The 20,063-nt window shown below is 36.5% G+C and overlaps 1 protein-coding gene across 12 annotated transcripts in view; it reads left to right on the plus strand.

Moving 5' to 3' along the window:
* HELZ (helicase with zinc finger) overlaps positions 1–20,063 on the plus strand; it is a 175,833-nt gene that overhangs the window by 43,746 nt on the left and 112,024 nt on the right. For all 12 annotated transcript variants that reach the window (XM_078374466.1, XM_035301579.3, XM_078374468.1 and 9 more), the window contains 6 exons: positions 2,046–2,097; positions 3,624–3,699; positions 7,086–7,284; positions 7,735–7,842; positions 8,810–9,107; positions 19,060–19,327. In XM_078374466.1, coding sequence (XP_078230592.1) covers positions 2,046–2,097; positions 3,624–3,699; positions 7,086–7,284; positions 7,735–7,842; positions 8,810–9,107; positions 19,060–19,327 — 1,001 coding nt within the window. The remainder of the gene's footprint in view (positions 1–2,045; positions 2,098–3,623; positions 3,700–7,085; positions 7,285–7,734; positions 7,843–8,809; positions 9,108–19,059; positions 19,328–20,063) is intronic.

Raw genomic sequence — 20,063 nt, forward strand, 5'->3', positions numbered from 1 at the left:
AATCATAGTGAAAGGTGAAAGGCACATTTCATGTGATGCCAGACGAGAAGAATGAGAGCCAAGTGAAAGGGGTTTCCCCTTACAAAACCATTAGATGTTATGAGACTTATTTACAACCATGAGAATGATATGGGGGAACCACTTCCATGTTTCAGTTATCTTCCACTGTGTCCCTCTCACAACAGAAGGGAATTATGGGAGCTCCAATTCAAGATGAGATTTGGATGGGGACACAGCCAAACCATATTACTAAGTAAAGACCCAGAGGTTACTTGATACAGGGCAAGATTGGCAAGCTGTCAGTTGGTTCAGGGATAAATGAGACAAGTGGTAATGAGGGCTTTACCTAGGACAGTGGTAGTGGAAGGAGAGACAGAGATAAGAGACATTCTAGACCTGCTTAGACAAGATTTGGAGAATAATTGGGCCTAGTGTGATGGCTCATGCCTGTAATCCCAGCAGTTTGGGAGGCCGAGGCAGGCAGATCATCTGAGATTGGGAGTTCAAAACCAGCCTGACCAATATGGAGAAACCCTGTCTCTACCAAAAATACAAAATGAGCCAGGCATGGTGGCGCATGCCTGTAATGCCAGCTACTCAGGAGGCTGAAACAGGAGAATCACTTGAACCTGGGAGGCAGAGTTTGCGGTGAGCAGAGATCATGCCATTGCACTCCAGCCTGGGCAACAAGAGCGAAACTCCATTTAAAAAAAAAAAAAGATTTGGAGACTATTCAGAGCAGGATAGAAGAGGGAGGAGGAGTTCTAGATGGCTTTAAAAAATTTCAGCTTGGTGGCTCTCTTTGGGTAAGAAGAATCCATTAACTTGTGATAAGGAACACTGAAAAAGGATCAACTTTGGGATAAAGTTGATGAATTTTGCTTTGGGCATATTGTATTTAAAGTGCTTAGGTAAATCATCTATCCATCCACCCACCCATTCATCCAACCATGTATCCATTTATCCACCCATTCACCCACCCATTCATCCAGCATTTACTGAGCACCCATTATGATGTACCAGATACTTTGAGAGGTGCAGGACTACAAAAAGGCAGTTACAGACTGCTGACAGCAAATCTGTATGTAGCTGATAATGATCCAGCATGTAAAGTGCTACAGAATAGTTTAGAAAAAGTGCTATGGGTGCTATGGTTGCCACTGTGTTGAAATTGGAGGTATACAGCTTAGGGTAAAGTTATAGCCCAAAGCGCAGATTGGGGATTTATCTGAGGATGTAGAGGGAGAGGATCCTTAGCCTTGGACTCTACTGTGGGGGAAGAGCTCATCTTAAAGTGAGTGAGGGACCTGGCAGGAAGTGCTCCCAGGCCCCAAAGTGGTAGCATGCCATTAGCTGCAAGAAAAAGGAACCTCTAGCCAAGCACGGTGGCTCACGCATGTAATCCTGGGACTTTGGGAGGCCGAGGCAGGTATATCAACTGAGGTCAGGAGTTCGAGGCCACATGGTGCAACTCTGTCTCTATTAAAAATGCAAAAATTAGCCACGCATGGTGGTGGGTGCCTATAATCCCGGCTACTCAGGAGACTGAGGCAGGAGAATCGCTTGAACCTGGTGGGCGGAGGTTGCAGTGAGCTGAGATTGCGCCACTTCACTCCAGCCTGTGTGACAAGAGCAAGACTCCATCTCAAAAAAAAAAGAAACAAAAAAAGGGAAAAGGAACCTCTGTAATCAGACATTTTCTGGGTGTTATGAAGAGGAGAGTAAAACGAATAAATGGATGGAAGGTGCTACCCCGTGAGGTTCAGGACTGAGGACTTAGACTTCTCTTCTGCTGCCAGCTAATTTCTGTGTAGGGGGTCTCTATCAGTTTCCTTAATGAGAGCCTCACAAATACATGTTTTCCATATTTAATTATAGTTTAACTTAGAAAAAGACAAAAAATCATTTGGAACATATTAATGTTATTAAAAATTTCTGAGTATTCCAACTTCACCTATGTTTTAGTGTTGAAAATGTTCAAATTTAGTTTAGTATCAATTGGTTATTTCTTCTTTAAAAAATGTCTTTCATTTGGAAAATTGCAGACAGCAACTAGTAACGCCCTCTCTGGATATCACGTGGAAGACTTAGATGAGGGTAAGTGCCAAACTCTGTGTAGCTTCTGGTAGCTGTGAATATGGGCTTTGCTGTTTTGTCAATTATTGGGAGAAAATTTACTGAGTACAATATAAGTGAAGATGTAGGAGAGAATATAAAATTTTAATTTTAAGAAGTAGGTATAGATGAAAGCAATTTTCTCCCTGGCACCTTTTCATAGAATAATGGAGTAATGGAGGTAGGTAGTAACTTCAGAGGTTATCTAGTTCATTTTCTTGCCTCCATGTAGGACTAAATTTAAACATCATTCTTAACAATCGGTAGAGAGAAGACTTCTCTTCTCTTTCTGTCCTACTCTAGTATAGTTATTACTTTTTGGAAGTTATGATCTGTAAGCTGAGTTGTTCCTGCCCTAATTAAAGTCTGTGATCTTCTATCCTCTCACCAGAGGAAAGGGAAAAGAGGAGCATTCATTGAGTGCCTGCTGAATGCTGTGTACTATGTGCAGTGGCTTTCACAAAACATGTACTGACTTCTTAGAATCCTTCTTCAGCTTTTTGACAGGTGATGAAACTGACATTAAGGTTTATTAGTTGCCCCAAAGACACACAGGTAGGAAGAGATGAAGCACAGCTTTAAACTCAACCTAGTTGAATATCTTTCTTTTCCTTTTCTGGGAGGCATAGTAACTTGTGAGGAAATAGAAAATGGCTGGAAGTTGCTTGAAACTTACTGCTGCTCAACCTCTAGAAAGCTCTAGCCTTTTTTTCTCATAATCCTTATTTTCCCTGGCTTATTTAGAAATTCTTATCCAAACAAATCAAAGCTCACTGTATTCAGAAGTAAGTAAATACTGTGTTTTTAGCTTAACTTTTTGAACTTTGTTTCAATTATAAAAAAGGATTACATTCTACAGTGACATGTGTTAGACAATTTCTGAGGAACATGGATGATAATGTGATAATGTGGAACTACTTCTCACTATGCAGTAGTGAAATTTGTTATGTAAGCTTTCCTTCCAGGATACAGTGATTTTTTCCATTCCTGAAGGAATTCCTGATAGACAAACTTCTTGTGCCTAAGAAATGACAAATATGCCAACCCACCTGCCTTGAGTTGGTAGGGAAGAGATGGCACTGGAAACCTGTCCACCAGGTGCTAGGACAGAGTCAGAGTCACCAGCTTGAGTTAACTAACTTCTGGGAAACTGCCTCTGCCTCTTTCTTTTTTTTTTTTTTTTTTTTGAGATGGGGTTTCACCATGTTGGCCAGGATGATCTTGATCTCCTGACCTCAGGCAGTCTGTCTCCTCGGCCTCCCAAAGTGCTGGGATTACAGGCATGAGCCACCGTGCCTGGCCGAAACTGCCTCCTGAGTGATTTCTACGTAGGTTTTATGTAGTTGATTGGTAGATTACTTTGTTGGTAGGGGCAACTATGTCATGTTCTTTTTTATATCATATGGGATGATGTATGTGGAGGGATTGTAGTGGTTTTTTTACATGTTAGAATATCAGAATTACTGGCTAGCCTCAAATGATAATACTATATCCTAATTACTCCTTAGGGTCTTGTAATGGTTGGCATTTCCGCCCACCACCTAGGGGAATCACGAGCAGCGAGGAATATACTTTGTGTAAAAGGTAATGTGAATTTTTTTTTAAACAATGACATGTCTTGTTGAAAGGACAGATAATTTTCCTTATCTAATAGGGTAAAATGGCTTATTTTCAATTTGAAACAGAAGTCTTAACGGTCATTATCATTAAATAATAAAAGTCAAAACCATATTGATGTGTCGTCTTTAATTCTAAACAACAGTGATCTCAATGCAGGTTGTTAAGACTGTTCAGTAGTCTTTTATTTTTTTCTTATTTATTTCTTTTTAGACGGAGTCTCACCCTGTTGCCCAGGCTGGAGGGCAATGGCACAATCTTGGCTCACTACAGCCTTACCTCCCAGGTTCAAGTGATTCTCCTGCCTCAGCCTCCTGAGTAGCTGGGACTACAGGCACGCACTACCATGCCTGGTTAATTTTTTGTATTTTTAGTAGAGACGGGCTTTCACCATGTTGGCCAGGCTGGTCTCAAATTCCTGACCGCGCGATCCGCCTGCCTTGACCTCCCAAAGTGCTGGGATTACAGACATGAGCCACCTTGCCCAGCCTCAGTAGTCTTTTATAATACCAGTTGTATTGTTATGGCTGAACTTAATTTCCCTACTTTTGTTTTTCTTTTTTTTTTTTTGAGACAGAGTCTTACTTTGTTGCCCAGATGGGAGTGCAGTGGCTTGATCACAGCTCACTGCAACCTCCACCTCCCGAGTAGCTGGGACTACGGGCATGCACCACCAAGCCTGGCTGATTTTTGTATTTTTTTGTAGAGTTGGGGTTTCACTTTGTTGCCCAGGCTGGTTTAGAACTCTGTAGCTCAAGTGATCCTCCCGCCTTGGCCTCCCAAAATGCTGGGATTACAGATGTGAGCCACCACACCTATCCATGGTCATTTGTTAATGTGAAATTTACTTAGATTGTATGGTGATTGAAGTTGACAGTACTTTATGTAAAAAGTAGAGCATAAAATAGATAAAGAAATGTTAAATTATTTTAATAACCTTTCTGAAAAATAGTCATGTAATTCTTACATAGAATTTATGAATAATTCATATTGAAGGGCTAACCTTTTACAATTTAATAATAATGTGGAAGGAATGATTAAAGTTACATTTAAAATGGTGAATTCTTTGGTTCTTTTTGTAAAACCTTATAACTGGTGGGATTTCTAGATATAAATTCTCACCACCTCTTTAGATTGCTTTTGATAGTGAAGGAAATTTGCTATATGGTTTTGATTATTGAATAGCCAGGAAACTAATGTGTAAGTATTGAAAATTCTAGTGGTGTTATGTTGTAAAAGAGATAGAACACCATCCTACAAAAAGGAAATATGAGAAGATTTGAAGTACAGATTAAGAATATAACACTTTCACTTTTTAGGGAAATAATTTAAAGCCAAAGATTTGCCCCATTAAGACATATTGAAAAGAAACATAAATAGATGATTTTAAATGTGTCTTCGGAAGTGTAAGAGAATTTAATAAATAGTATAATTTTAAGTTCAAGTACTTTGTTGTACCATCAGGAAAAGTTTTAAATATACTCATTTTTTAAATTTCTTACTTGGAAAATGGTCTGTAATATAATATCTCTTTTTGCTATTCATAGTTTTTATTTATGTTTGGTTATATTTCTAGTTTAATTTTTATTTTTTCTCAGAAGATCTTTTTATCAGTTTTTTAGTTATTTTTATTTAAAAACTGGCTTTGCCTATAATTTTGCAGGGTATTTAAAACTTTTTAAAAAATTAATGATCAGGGCTGGGTTTGGTGACTCAGACCTGTAATCACAGCACTTTGGGAGGCTGAGGTGGGTGGATCACTTGACGTCAGGGGTTCGAGACCAGCCTGGCCAACATGGTGAAACCCCATCTCTACTAAAAATACAAAAACTAGCCAGGCATTGTGGTGGGCACCTGTAATCCCAGCTACGCTGAAGGCTGAGGCAGGAGAATCACTAGAACCCGGGAGGCGGAGGTTGCAGTGAGCCAAAATTGCACCATGCCACTCCAGCCTGCGTGACAGAGCAAGACTCTGTCTCCCACACAAAAAAAATCAAGGTTGGGCACAGTGGCTCACACCTGTAATCCCAGCACTTTGGGAGGCTGAGGCAGGTGGATCACGAGGTCAAGAGATTGAGACCATCCTGGCCAACATGGTGAAACCCCATCTCTACTAAAAATACAAAAAATTTAGCTGGGCTTGGTGGCACACACCTGTGGTCTCAGCTACTCGGGAGGCTGAGGCAGAAGAATTGCTTGAATCCAGGAGTTGGAGATTACAGGGAGCTGAGATTGCACCACTGCACTCCAGCCTGGTGACAGAGCAAGACTCTGTCTCAAAAAAAAAAAAAAAAAAATCAAAGTATTTTGTTTTTATGTGTTTTTGATCACTGAATTATCAGTTGAATTTTCTCAGTTATAAACATTGAGAAATATTGTCTCTGTATCCTTTAAAATGAACATTTATAATTTATTCCCTTGAATTTAACATGACGAATAAATTACTGACTCTGTAATATAAAACTTTTATTCTAAATTTATTTAAAACTTCAAGTTAATATATTTTCAGTGAAATATAGGTAATAGTAATGTAGAAAAGAGTAAAATTACTATGTTTAAAGGTGAAAAGTAAAAGCCTTAAAATGGTAATTAATCATTTGTTAACTTTTTTCAGAATGAAATTCCCATATGTAGAAAATTTTCTTTAGGTTATTATCATTTTGGGAAGTGAGCAGCAGATTCACTTGATGTCAGTGTTGCTTTAAAAAAATTCTACTCTGGCTGGGCTTGGTGGCTCACGTCTGTAATCCCAGCACTTTGGGAGGCTGAGGCTGGTGGATCACGAGGTCAGGAGTTCAAGACCAGCCCGGCCAACATAGTGAAACCCCTTCACTACTAAAAATACAAAATTAGCTGGGCTTAGTGGTTGGTGTCTGTAATCCCAACTATTAGGGAGGCTGAGGCAGGAGAATTGCTTGAACCCGCGAGGCAGAGGTTGCAGTGAGCCGATATTGCACCACTGCACTCCAGCCTTGGCAACAGAGTGAGACTCCGTCTCAAAAAAAAAAAAAAAAAAAAATTCTAAGAGGAATTGTCTAATAGAGTCCTTATATGACCAAGGAAGCTACTTTTCAGTGTCTCTTTTGGAGGGCAGACATGAAAACCTATGCCTTAGGATCCCCTGATTCCAAAGAAAGTCAGTGAATATGGGGAGTTGATGTTTTGATTAACTGTTGTAAATGTTCTCTAAACCTCTTCTCCCTCATTTGTATAAGACAGTATGATAAATATGACCTTTCAGCACATGAAGTTTTGTTTTTCTTAATAAAGAAGTCAGAGGGCAAATGCTGGGAGTTTATTTTCAAATCGTTCAACAAAGTATATGATAAAACAGTCTTTCCTATTCTACTTAGATTTTTAGAGCAAGGAATCTGTAGGTATGGTGCCCAGTGTACTTCAGCACATTCCCAGGAAGAACTAGCAGAATGGCAGAAAAGATATGCTTCACGGCTGATAAAATTGAAACAGCAAAATGAGAATAAACAGCTCTCAGGCAGTTACATGGAAACCTTGATAGAAAAGTGGATGAATTCATTGTCTCCTGAGAAAGTGGTGAGGAAAATAAGCTACATTATTTTTTGTTTGTCTTAAACAATGAACTTGAGTCTTGACTTTATTATGTCTATTTTGGTTTATTTCCTTATCTTCTTTGCAAAGAACTTGATTCTGATAGAATGATGTTTTTAATAGCCATAGTAGACCCATTTGTTAAAAAGCAGAACTAAGTCATTTGCTTGGAAATTTGCCTGTACTGTATTAATTATCTTCATTCAGGCAGTTTTGAGTGCCGATCTGTGGTTGTGGTGAATTTTCTTCCCTCTCTTATTTTAGCTTTACTATATTTTGTTCTTATCAAAGTTACTGAAAATGAAGGTATAAAATACTTTGCTCTGTATACAGTTCCATCATCATCTTTACTGTTGACATTTATTTTTCCTGCTAAAGGATTTTGTTTGTACCCTTAGCAATAAAAATATAACATAAATTGCTGTCTATTTTCAGCTTAGTGAATGTATAGAAGGAGTAAAGGTAGAGCACAATCCTGACCTGTCAGTAACTGTCAGCACCAAAAAATCCCACCAGACGTGGACCTTTGCTCTCACCTGTAAGGTATGAATTTTGTGCTAGTTAAAGCATATAAATTTTGTTTAATTTTCTCAAAGTTTTTTTTGACCTTTGAATCTCTGTGTTAAAAGATGTTGAAAATATTTTAATCTAAGTACATTGTACTATATTGTACTAAAGTGTATTTCTGTATTTTGATCATTAAAAGTACAAATTTAAAAATACTTTTAAATGAGATCTTTGTAGATATTTAGGGTGCTTTTGTATTTATTTGGTAAAGAGGTATTTTACATATTAAAGTCTAAACTTGGGACATAGGATGGGGTTCATGGCTTATAATTACTTGAAAATTGTTTAATCTGGCAGTTCTAAGATCTTTAAACCATAACAACTTGTTTTTATATTTGATTTGATGAAGTCACGAATTCTGTGACAATGGATTTTTAATATGGGGCATTTTCTGCATTGCTTCCCATCTTAAATTATATTAGTCAAAGTTGAAGAATAAAGCACAGTAAAAAGTTTCTATGCATATGCTTAGCGAAAAGTTTTTGTCTTTTTTTGTGACATTTCTTCCGTTGTACTTTCTGTATCTGGAGATGAAAATTCTAAGAACAGTTAGCTTCAGACTTGAGCCCAATCCAGTGCTTTCCAAGGTAACTGCCCTCTTTTGAAGGCTTCCTACTTGAGGCTACATGAATGTAGAAGAGTATGGAAAGTTGGAGGTTGATGGTTATAGAGGGTGAAAACTTTTGCCACAATGAAAAACGAACATATTACAGGAAGAGAAGGGAGGCTATCAATGTAGCATAAATATATAACTTTAACAACTGATTAAAGTTATATATTTTTTCTTAAATGGCTTTTAAGCACAATTTGTGTTTTAAACATAGTATGTTAGAAACTTGGGGAAGTAAAAGTCCCTTATGGAAATATTTTCATTGAAGAACCCAATTACAATTGGATTTTTTTACCCCCTTGTACTCAATGAATTATTTTAACTTCCTTGTAGCCTGCAAGAATGCTGTATCGTGTAGCATTGCTTTATGATGCTCATCGTCCTCATTTTAGTATCATTGCAATATCTGCCGGAGATAGCACTACCCAGGTATCACAAGAAGTCCCAGAAAACTGTCAAGAATGGATAGGAGGAAAGATGGCCCAAAATGGATTAGATCATTATGTGTATAAAGTCGGGATAGCATTTAACACAGAAATATTTGGAACTTTTCGCCAAACCATAGTTTTCGACTTTGGATTGGAACCAGTACTGATGCAAAGAGTAATGATTGATGCAGCTTCTACAGAAGGTAATATTTAGACTTTTTTCCCCCTGATACGATGTATTAAAAAGCAACTTTCAAAAATATTTATGGCCCCTAAATATATTCCATGGATAGGAAGGGAATAATAATAATAAAGAAAAAATCCTGAATTAATTGACTCATTTACTGTGTAATGGCTTATAATGGTTCACACTGTGCCCTGATTTCTTCTTACAGCCACCAGGCACAGCTTGAGCTTTGAGGTTCCCCAAACTTGTATGAGCAGATGATCAGGCCTGCTTTGGTCTACCAATTTCATTTCACAGTAATATCTTTCAATATTAGTTTGGGTAGAATATCATTTTATGGTAATTGTGTTTATACCTACAGTGTTTATTTTCATGTCCTATTGACTAGTTAACTTTGCTGATGTTAGTACATTATTTCTAAAAGAAAAGTCTTCAGTAAAATAAGCCTTCATAAATCATTTTGTGCATCCACTAGTGTTAAAGAGGCCAAGGTGCCTTTAATAAAATCTGATCTTTGTTTTTGGGACAGGGTCCCTGGTTTCAACATGTAAGTGTGACATAAGGAATTATTTTGTACATTGTCAGTTTATTGCCTATATCTACATTTTATGCCAAGATTAAACAGGACAAAGAAAAGGCCTGTTAGCCCACATTTCCTTTGCTCTTAGTTGGATTTATAGGTGCTTTATTCTTTTTAACAAAAGCTAAATATTTATTTAACGAACACTTCAAAAAGCAGACTGTATGAAACTTAATTTTGTATTGCTTCTAACTATCCATACTGTGGAGGACGTTTTACTATGTGCCACAATGTCCCATTCATGAGAACCTAGAAGAATTGTTTTTCTCAGGAGCGAATACTAGGATTTTATTTGTTTTCACATAGTGTAAAGGTGAAGTTGGTCTGTCTTCCTCTTTACTTTAGCTACTAGTAAGGTCGAAACAATGATGGTGCCCAAATTTTACAATTAGGTGACATCTTTTATGTGTGCTAATATTACCCAGACTTCATTTAACCCTTATTTCCCACTGACTTTGATCCCTTTTATTTGTTTTTATTCTTTAGTATGAATTGTCATGTTTCCAGTACTCTTTGGAATCAGAATAAATTAATTTCCATAGCTAAATAGATATGGTACTTGATAAAACAAAAATAAATTATTTGGTTTATACCTGTTACCATAGTATTTGGCAAATTCTTTCTGCAGAGGGCCAGATAGTTAATATTTTAAGTATTGCAGGGCAGGTGTCTCTGTTGCAACTACTCAGCTCTGTCTGCTCTGTAATGAGAAAGCAGCCTCAACAATGCATAAACAAATGGGCGTGACTATATTCCAATAAAGCTTTATTTTTAAAAATAATGGCTGCATTTGACTTTGATGTTTTAGTTTGCCTACCCCTATACCAGTGAGTTGCTTTTTGAGACTACTAGGCAGCATCCTTTTCCAATCATAAAGAGATTCAAGTCATAAAGGGAGACCAGTATACATTTCCTATCCTCAAATATAACTGTAAAGGATGTTCTTGGCTTACATGTGGGCTGTATTTTAGAAGTCTGCTTGTAGATTAGTGGCTTACAACTTAGTCTCCTTTACCCATAGAAGTGTTGTCAAGAATTCTTACTAGTTGATAAAATATCTAATTAATAATATAAAATGTTAAATGTCTACAGTAAAATATAAAAGAATGATACTATTAAAACAGATGATAATAATTAGCGAAGGTGGTGATGAAGAGGAGTTGAGGGCACTTTCATAGGCTTGAGAAGAGTAAAGATACTTTAACTACTTCTGCCTCAGATGTGTGTTACTTTTCTAGTCAGAGAAGAATAGCAGTGGACAAAATTCAGAGTCAAATACAATAGGATTTGAGTTCTGATTTTCTACTTACTATCTGTGTGAGCCTGGGCAGAGTACTTAACTTTTCTGAGCTTCATGGGGAAACATCTGTAAAATAGGGGTAGTAGTATCTGTCATAGAGTATTGTGAGAACCTGAAACCTTGTAGGACATCTGGCTCGTAGTAGACATTTACTTAATAGTAGTTATTATGTTTATCATTAGCCTTGATTAGGATAATTTCTGGCTTATACACAAAAGGAAGAACTAGGAAAAGAGAAGAGTTGGGTTTTTTTTGGTTGTTTTGTTTTGTTTTTGTTTTTTAAAATGAGGACTTGGATTAGGGTACAGCCAGAGGAATTAAAAAGCAGAGATGAAGACATGAGCCCCTGAGGCCACGAGCCCCTGAGGCCACAGTGCCTGCAGATCTTGGCAACAACACAGTATTGGAGTTGAAAGCGAAATTTTCTGGGGGTGTGGTGGCTTATGCCTGTAATGCCAGCACTTTGGGAGGCCAACACGGGCAGATCATGAGGTCAAGAGATCAAGACCATCCTGGCCAACATGGTGAAACGCCATCTCTACTAAAAATACAAAAATTAGCTGGGCATGGTGGCATGTGACTGTAGTTCCAGCTACCCTAGGGGCTGAGGCAGGAGAATCCCTTGAACCCGGGAGGCAGAGGTTGCAGTGAGCTGAGATCGCACCACTGCACTCTAGCCTGGCTACAGAGTGAGACTCTGTCTCAAACAAACAAACAAACAAACAAAAAACACAAAAAAAAACATAGTTTTCCAAGATTACTAATGTTTTGAGCCTGGTAGCTGGAAGAAACAAAGTCTTCTTTCTGATGTTTCTAATATATCAGTTTGAAAATATTTTAAGTTTTACATTTCATTCAGATATGGTAGAGGGAATTTATACTGAGGAGGATATCCTCCTCTTTTTTAATAATACCATATCCTTTTTTAAGTGACTTGTTTGTAGTTTGATGTCTTTGCCTTTTTTCCTTTAAAGAAGAATTTTTCTTTAAGTAGTTATGCGATAGGAAATAACTGAAAAAACTTCATCCTTTTCTTGGACTAATTTGGGAACATTAAAATGATTTCACATAGTGAAATTTGTTTAAAGACAAAAATAATGAACAATATGAAATCTACAAAATGTATTTTATTATATACGATTTTGAAAGTTGGAGAAAGGAAAACTTAGGTCTAGGTTTAGGTAGGCTAGATGAACACTGGCTAACATTTTTTGGTCAATAGCATAATGACTTAGGCCAATTTTTAGCTCATTGATAATTTCGCCACCCTTAAAATGGATGTCATTGAATATCTTACCATTTTTGTTAAGTTCTTAAAATTTTTATTGCATGATTACATTTGTTTCAGTGTGATTATGTGGAGAGTCCTAACAGAATTGTAAAGAAATGAAAGCAGGATATAAGAGGTGTAATATTTGTTTCTTGCTTTTATCTTAGTACTGTTAGAGTTAGTGTTTTTGATTATTACAGGAGAGTCCTTGTCAGCAAAAAATATGTTTATGGGCAAACAGTTGGTTTATGTGAAATTACAATTTTATAATGTTCTGAGACAATAAAAATGTAAAATGGCAGTGTCCTATTTTGTATCTTTTCCTGGAATACTTGTATGGACAACATTCAGAGACATTGAGAGCAAGATAACTACTTTGTTAAATTGGTGACAATCTGACAGCCTGGCTAATTTGATCTCCAGCCTCAGCCAGTTCATCATTGGATCTTCCTTGGCCTGGAATTAGGAGAAAAGTGTCATTCCAGGTATAAGTTGGCCAAATGCAGTTGGGAATTGAATTAGGTCTGAGATCTGTCATATTTCCATATGATTTTGAAAATACAAATTATAATTTGTTTTTTGCATACACAAAGAAATTCAGTGATTCTGTGAAACTGGAATTTGGAAGTTACACTTTTTTTTTTTTTTTTTGTCTTTTCGTTTTTTTCCTTTTTGTGTAGAACAGGGTCTTGCTATATTGCCCAGGCAAGTCTTGAACTCCTGGGCTTAAGCTGTCCTCCGGCCTCTGCTTCCCTAAGAGCTGGGATTACAGGCGTGAGCCACAGTGCCCTGTGAAACTGGAATTTGGGAAATATACACACACACACAAATATATATATATATTTGTTTGTTTGTTTGTTTATTTATTTACAGAGTCTTGCTCTGTTGCCCAGGCTGGAGTGCAGTCACAGCTCACTGCAGCCTTGAACTCTTGGGCTCAAGTGATCTTCCCACCTCAGCTTCCTAAATAGCTGCGGCTGAGACTATGGGTGCACACCACCATGCCTGGCTAATTAAAAAATTTATTTTGTAGAGACAGGGTCTTGCTGTGTTGCTCAGGCTGGTCTCGAAGTCCTGGGCTCAAGCAATTCTTTTACCTCAGCCTCCCAGGGTGCCGAGTTGGTAGGCATGAGTCACCATGCCTGGCCAGTATGTTTCTTTTTTCTGGCGATTACTCCTCAGTGGGAAATACTTATTGCATCTTCCACTTGATTGGCTGTTTATTGTTTTTAAGCAAGTTTTTGTCCTTAAACAAATGCTGGAAACATATTTTTCTTCCTTAAAGTTATAAATATGGACTATGCTAGGCTATTAGCTCAGCATTTTCTAAATTGTGTTCCACTAAAATTAATAGTAACACCTAAGGTGTAGAATTCCGTGTACAAATAAGTTTAGAAATGCAGCATGCATTATTTCCCTCTTAGAGAATCACAGTGTAGCTCATTTAATCATTAGTGTCTGTCAAAGGGATATGCTCATGTGACTTAATTATGTTAGTGTGTTACTCATTGAAATTTAAAATCCAAGTTATATAGCAAATGCTTATATTTCTCTAGTTAATTGTTCAGTATTGAACTAAAAGTCCTATTTACTTTAGTTAATTCAAGTTTGAATTGGAGGAAAGTAAACATAGGTTTTGGGTTTCTTTCTTTCTTTCTTTTTTTAATTATGGTCACAATACCTAAAGCATCCAGACATTTTTTATTTGTAGACCATAAACAAATATTTTTTTCTCTAGTCATTTTGACAATCCTGAAAACTCTTTAGGAAATGAGTGACTTTAGCTTTCCTTTTTCTGTTTTTCTTTTTTTTCCCCCTTGTTGGGGAGATTCAGGTTCAGAAAAAGATATTATATACTAAGAATGTTTTTGGACTAAGGATATGCTTTTCAAAAATGTGTGGCAGAAGGCATCTGCAAAGGAAGGAAGCTAGTGAGTTATCCCCTTGTTTAGAAAACAAACTGCATTCTTATAGTTTACACCACAACTTGATTAATGGAAAATTTTTATTTGGCAAAATTGATTTGGAATTCTGTTTTGAATATCTGGAAGCAACTTGTTGAAAATGAACTCTTGTAGTTAAATATGGAAACTTGGTATCATGTATTTTTCTAGTCTGAGTCTAGCTGTCTATGTTAACATTAGCATTAAAATTTAGTTTATCTTAAAAAGTATTCCCAACTCAAAGTTGTTGGTAAGTTAAGAACATATTATATATCTACATATTATTAGGTGATCAGAGAAGTAATAGAAAAATAGGCTTAACAGATAGCTTGTCAATAAAAGATAAATGAAACGCAGTAAAAGCATGTAAAAAGCATGAGGTATTTCTTAATGCTCTTACTCTTCTGTTTTACCATTTTGTTAGCCTCTTTCAGAGACAGAAAATAGGGACAATTAATACGGGCAACCTAAGAGACTGCTTAGGTCACCTTAGAGATACCTTGCTTCTGTGGGGCAATTTGGGTGAAAGATAGGATATAGAAATGGATCACTGAAGCAGGAGTTTGAGATTACCGTGGGATTTTATTGTTACTTTGGGCAGTCAAGATTTTTAAAGCCACATACCAAAATATTTTCTAAGGAAGACTGTGGTATCTGATTTTAGAGTTGGGAAGCATTTCATCTCATTCTCTTAAGTCCCTGATAAACATAGCAGTTTTTCAAAAATTCCATATTTAACACCCATTTATTGCCTGCCTCTTACGTGTCAGCCCTTGTGCTGGGTACTGAGAACACTCAGTTCCCCACCTCCACCCTTATTTTCTTCTTATCTACCCTCCAGCTCCTGTTAAATGTATTTTTCAAGTCTGCTGTACTATGTACTTCAAGATGAAACAAACTCACCCTTTGGATGCTTTATTAGAATAGTAAATACATGGTTGAAATGCAAGCACTGCTATTCTCAGGGTCAGAAGGACAAGGGAAGTTGGGAAATGTATCTTTTGTCAGACTAGTTATTTCAACCTTGAATTCTGTTTTTGATAGCGGCAGCCCTTCAAAAGACTATTATCTTCAAAAGATTAGGTGTATTCTAATTATCTTTAACTTTTTCTTATGGATTTCTATTAAAATCCATTTATAGTTTTTGCCTAGCACATCTCAGAGTAACACAGTCCATAGTTCTGTAATTTCTGTCAGGTTTGCTTTGAGATTTATTATATTATAGGATTTGGTTAATAAGTCAGTGTTAAACCCTTCCTAAATGGTTTTATGAATATTGATCCTATCCTGCTCACTTCTCTCCCTCTCTCTCTTTTTTATTTTTTTGAGATGGAGTCTTGCTTTGTCACCCAGGCTGGAGTGCAGTCACGCAATGTTGGCTCACTGCAGCCTCCGCCTTCCGGGTTCAAGCGATTCTCCTGCCTCAGCCTCCTGAGTAGCTGGGACTACAGGCATGAACCACCACACCCGGCTAATTTTTTTTGTATTTTTAGTAGAGATAGGGTTTTGCCATGTCAACCAGGATGGTCTCAAACTTCTGACCCTAGGTGATCTGCCCTCCTCGGCCTCCCAAAGTGCTGTGATTACAGGTGTGAGCCACAGCGCCCTGCCACTTCTCATCTTTCCAGTGTTTTTCATTTAGCCTAATGTAGGCTGAAGAAAATCCATGCCAAGGATGCACTGGCTCAGGCTGCCCTGAGTGCTAAGGTGTTAGCAGGTACACATGTGCTATAAGGTGGAGATGACAAAGAGCCCCAGTAGGAGTCATGCCCAGTGTCCCCATAAGGGACCTACATCCTTCATGTATTTATAAGGTGACCTTTAAGCACTGTAAGTTAGGTGGGTCATTACATAGATTTAGTAAGTTTCTTTGTACAAGTAAGAGGAAAGGAGCCGGAAGTTTGACTCAAATTCAGGTGAAGGAGGGAAAGAGAAACGGGTTTTACATACTGTATCCTTAGTGGTAGTCACTGGCCACAGTTCATTTTTGACACCAAGTTGAAGACTTAGATCGGTAGTTTGTAGGCTTTTTGTTGCTGATGTGTGGATATTTTTTCAAAATTCTTTTTGCTCCCCTAGTTTTCCTTTCCCCTGCATTGTTTAAAGTCATTAAAAAAAATAAATGGAGTAAAATTTAGTATTAAGAATTGTTTTGAAATTACTGTGCTAAGTGCTGAAGACACTTAGCATTTAATTTTGAATTTTTATGGATACATAATAGTATACATTTATGAAGTATGTGTGATATTTTGATACAAGCACTTAAAGAATTTTGTAAAATAAAGGTGGAAATCAGGGTACTATATAGATAAAATGAGAAGAACAAGTACTATAATACTATTATTGCTTGTGGCACTTTTCCCCACAAGTCTGATACTGCTAACCCAGAGTAGAAAGGCTTTCTATATTTTGTTTGTATATTAGGTTATTCAAAAAGCTTTTTCAAAGGAAAGCTCTATCATTTTAGGTTTGTTCTTGTCTCAGCTACTTAAACATCAGTTAGGAATAACTAGTGACTTTTGAAAGTATATGAACATAATAGTAGTCTAGGCATTGTCTGAATTAATTTTATTAAAGTAAAATGTAAAATACAATTATAAAATATAATCTCCCCACCGCCAAAGAGCGGTTAGACATCTCCTTTAAAAACTACATACTAAATAGATTTTTTATTATTATGTAGAGTTTAGTTTTTATTTATTTTTAAAGAGCTGGTTATTTGGTATGTCAGTGTAATATTCTGTTTCTCTTTTTGGCTTTTGAACTAAGGACAAAAATTATATACCTCTACTATGTTGATAATAATTAGTACCTGATATTTAGTGATGGTATAATCTAGTTTAGGGGTGTTGGCATTTATAACATTTCAATATATTTTGTAGCTATGGTCTAATGAATAATAAGGCAGTTCTCAATTTCAGAGTGATTTTTTTTTTTTTTTTGAGATGGAGTCTTGCTCTTTCGCCCTCCTTATGCTCTTGGCTCACTGCAACCTCCATGTCTGAGGCTCAAGCAATTCTCCTGCCTCAACCTCCTTAGTAGCTGGGATTACAGGTGCCTGCCACCATGCCGGGCTAATTTTTATATTTTCAGTAGAGACAGGGTTGGCTATGCTGGTCTGGAACTCCTGATCTACTCACATGATCTACCCGCCTCAGCTTCCTAAAGTGCCAGGATGATGGGAGTGAGCCACCATGCCTGGCCATCAAAGTGATTTAGGAAGAAAATGTAGTTAGTGTACCTTAGGAAACTTATGCTTGTGAGGCTATTGCAAAAACAGGTCATCAATCTAGAGTATTTTTTTTTGTGATAGCTAATTTTATTATATATTTAAATTTTGTTTTAGAGACAGTGTCTTACTATGTTGTTCAGGCTAGTCTTGAACTGCTGACCTCAAGTGATCCTCCTGCCTTGACTTCCCAAAGTGCTCGGGTTACAGGTGGGAGCCATCGTGGGCAGCCGCAGTCCAGAGTATATTTTTAAAGTGTAAGTTTTTTTTTAAGATGGGGTTTCACTGTGTTGGTCAGGCTGGTCTTGAACTCCTGACCTCAGTGACCCGCCTGCCTTGGCATCCAAAGTGCTTGGATTACAGGCGTGAGCCACTACTAAAGTGCAAGTTTTTAATAAGCAGTCTATCTTTACATTTGATGATTATAATGGTATCTGTGTTGCCATTTTAGAAATAAAACTGGCATGTAAAAATGCCTTTTCGAGGAGCAAAGGTTCGAAATTATTAAGATTATTAGGATAAGCTGTTTGCCACTATTGAGACATTTATCTTTGTGAATGACTAGGCTCATGTTTATAATGTCTATGTAACATTTAAATGTTGCAGAATCTCTGAGAAAGACATGGTAATTATGCATTATGTTGTCATTTCAAAGATAGTTTAGGATAATTTGTACTTTGGAGACTGATCTTTGCCTAACTTTTAAATATTTCTTCATAAAATTTTAATCTGTGTTGTGAAACTGTCCTTCCAATTATGTTATGTCAAAATCTTGGTGTAATAAATCAGTCAAGTTACATTTTTTTTTCTTTTGGTTAAGTTTTCTTTTTATAGGTATACGTATGTTTCATTCAGTAGAAAAGTAATCTGCACTTCGTATAGAGTGAGCAAACCCCGTGCTTAGAGTTTATGTTACTATGGATTTCACCTTGTGCTGGTATTGTGCTACTTTTTTCCCCTGATAAGTCAGAACTTCAACAGTCATTTGTTTTGATATTGCACCCTACTTACAGTATAATTTAATGGAGGGTAACCTGGATTTTTTGGAAATGATATTTGAATGGCATTATATTGCATTTTAATAAGAACTTAGCAGTGTTTTACATTAATGTTTTCTAAAAGATTGTAGTAAGTTGACTTTCAGATACTGTAGTTTCATTGTGCTTTATCACATAAGAAAAGATTTAACCTTTTACAGTTTTTGATCTTCTCTTTTTATAATGGGATGGGTATTGGCAGCAGGAAGAGAAAGTAATTATCATCTGATAAAACCTGTGAAATGTTTATCATATCTTTTTCACACAGATCAGATTTCTCTTGACTGAAGAGTTAATTTCTAAATGTTAATCTGTATTTTAAAAATGTTAATAATTTCTGGCATGTCTTAGCCTGATAAAAAAGTTGTTTTTTTTAACATGATTTATGCTAATGTTATTTTGTTTTGTTTTGTTTCTCAAGACGGGGAAAATATTCTGTCAATGGGTATTTATATTGTTTTGTTTTTAAGAATTTCAGCTCTAGCATATACAGTTCTCATACCAGAATATGTAATGTCTTTAAGAATTCTAATGTTAAGAATTTTAATGTTATTTAAAATTTTTAATATGTTTTTTTATAAATTTTTTTGTTTGTTGGTTTCCATTTAGATCTCGAATATCTGATGCATGCGAAACAGCAACTAGTTACCACAGCTAAGCGTTGGGATTCTTCCTCTAAGACTATTATAGATTTTGAACCTAATGAAACTACTGATTTGGAGAAGAGCCTTCTTATCAGATACCAAATTCCCCTCTCTGCTGACCAGCTATTTACCCAGTCCGTTTTAGACAAGTCATTGACCAAGACCAACTATCAGTCACGGTTACATGACCTTCTTTATATTGAGGAGATAGCCCAGTATAAAGAAATCAGCAAGTAAGTTACTTTAGAAACACTGTAAAACAAAAAGTTTCCACTTTGGATGGTATTTTTAATCTTTGAAATGGAAGTGCGCGTAGGTGAAAACAGGAAATAAGTGGTTGTTAATAACTATTCCATCTTTAAATGAAATATGAGCTTATCCCTGTTATTTAATGCACAGTTCATTTCTATAAGACCTTACTAAACATCTATTAGGGGACGAGCTCTTTGCCACATGCCAGGAGTATAAATCTGCGGTTCCTGCTCTTAAGGATCTTTCAGTCAAGCACTGAATGAATATTTGTTGAACAAGGTATACAACAACTGAAAGAGACCACAAACTTGAAAAGTTGTTGTAAGAATGAGAGTATTTAGATTTTCAGGAAAACAGTTTGATAATAGAACCACTTTATAGCAGTTTGTCAATACCTTAACATATTTTACATTTTATCCATATGCCACAGGTTAAGACCAAGTGCTTAAATCAAAAGCTTATTTGAATTATTTTAGGAAAAATAATCTCAGAAAAGAAAGAGTGAGGGGAGATGCTAGTGAAATAGTTGTATTTGGTAGTAGCTTTCTATTAATACATTTTAGATTTAGAGACAAGCCTTAAAAATTGCACCACAATTATGAGGCCTGAATACATTTTTATAAGTTTTACTTTTAGATACAGCTGAGCCAGCATATTTTTCTTCTCCAGGATGCCTGATTGGTTCTTTGTCATTAGTATTATTAATAAATACTGAAC

The sequence above is a fragment of the Callithrix jacchus genome, chromosome 5, assembly GCF_049354715.1.
Source record: "Callithrix jacchus isolate 240 chromosome 5, calJac240_pri, whole genome shotgun sequence".
NCBI classification, from domain to species: Eukaryota; Metazoa; Chordata; class Mammalia; order Primates; family Cebidae; genus Callithrix; species Callithrix jacchus.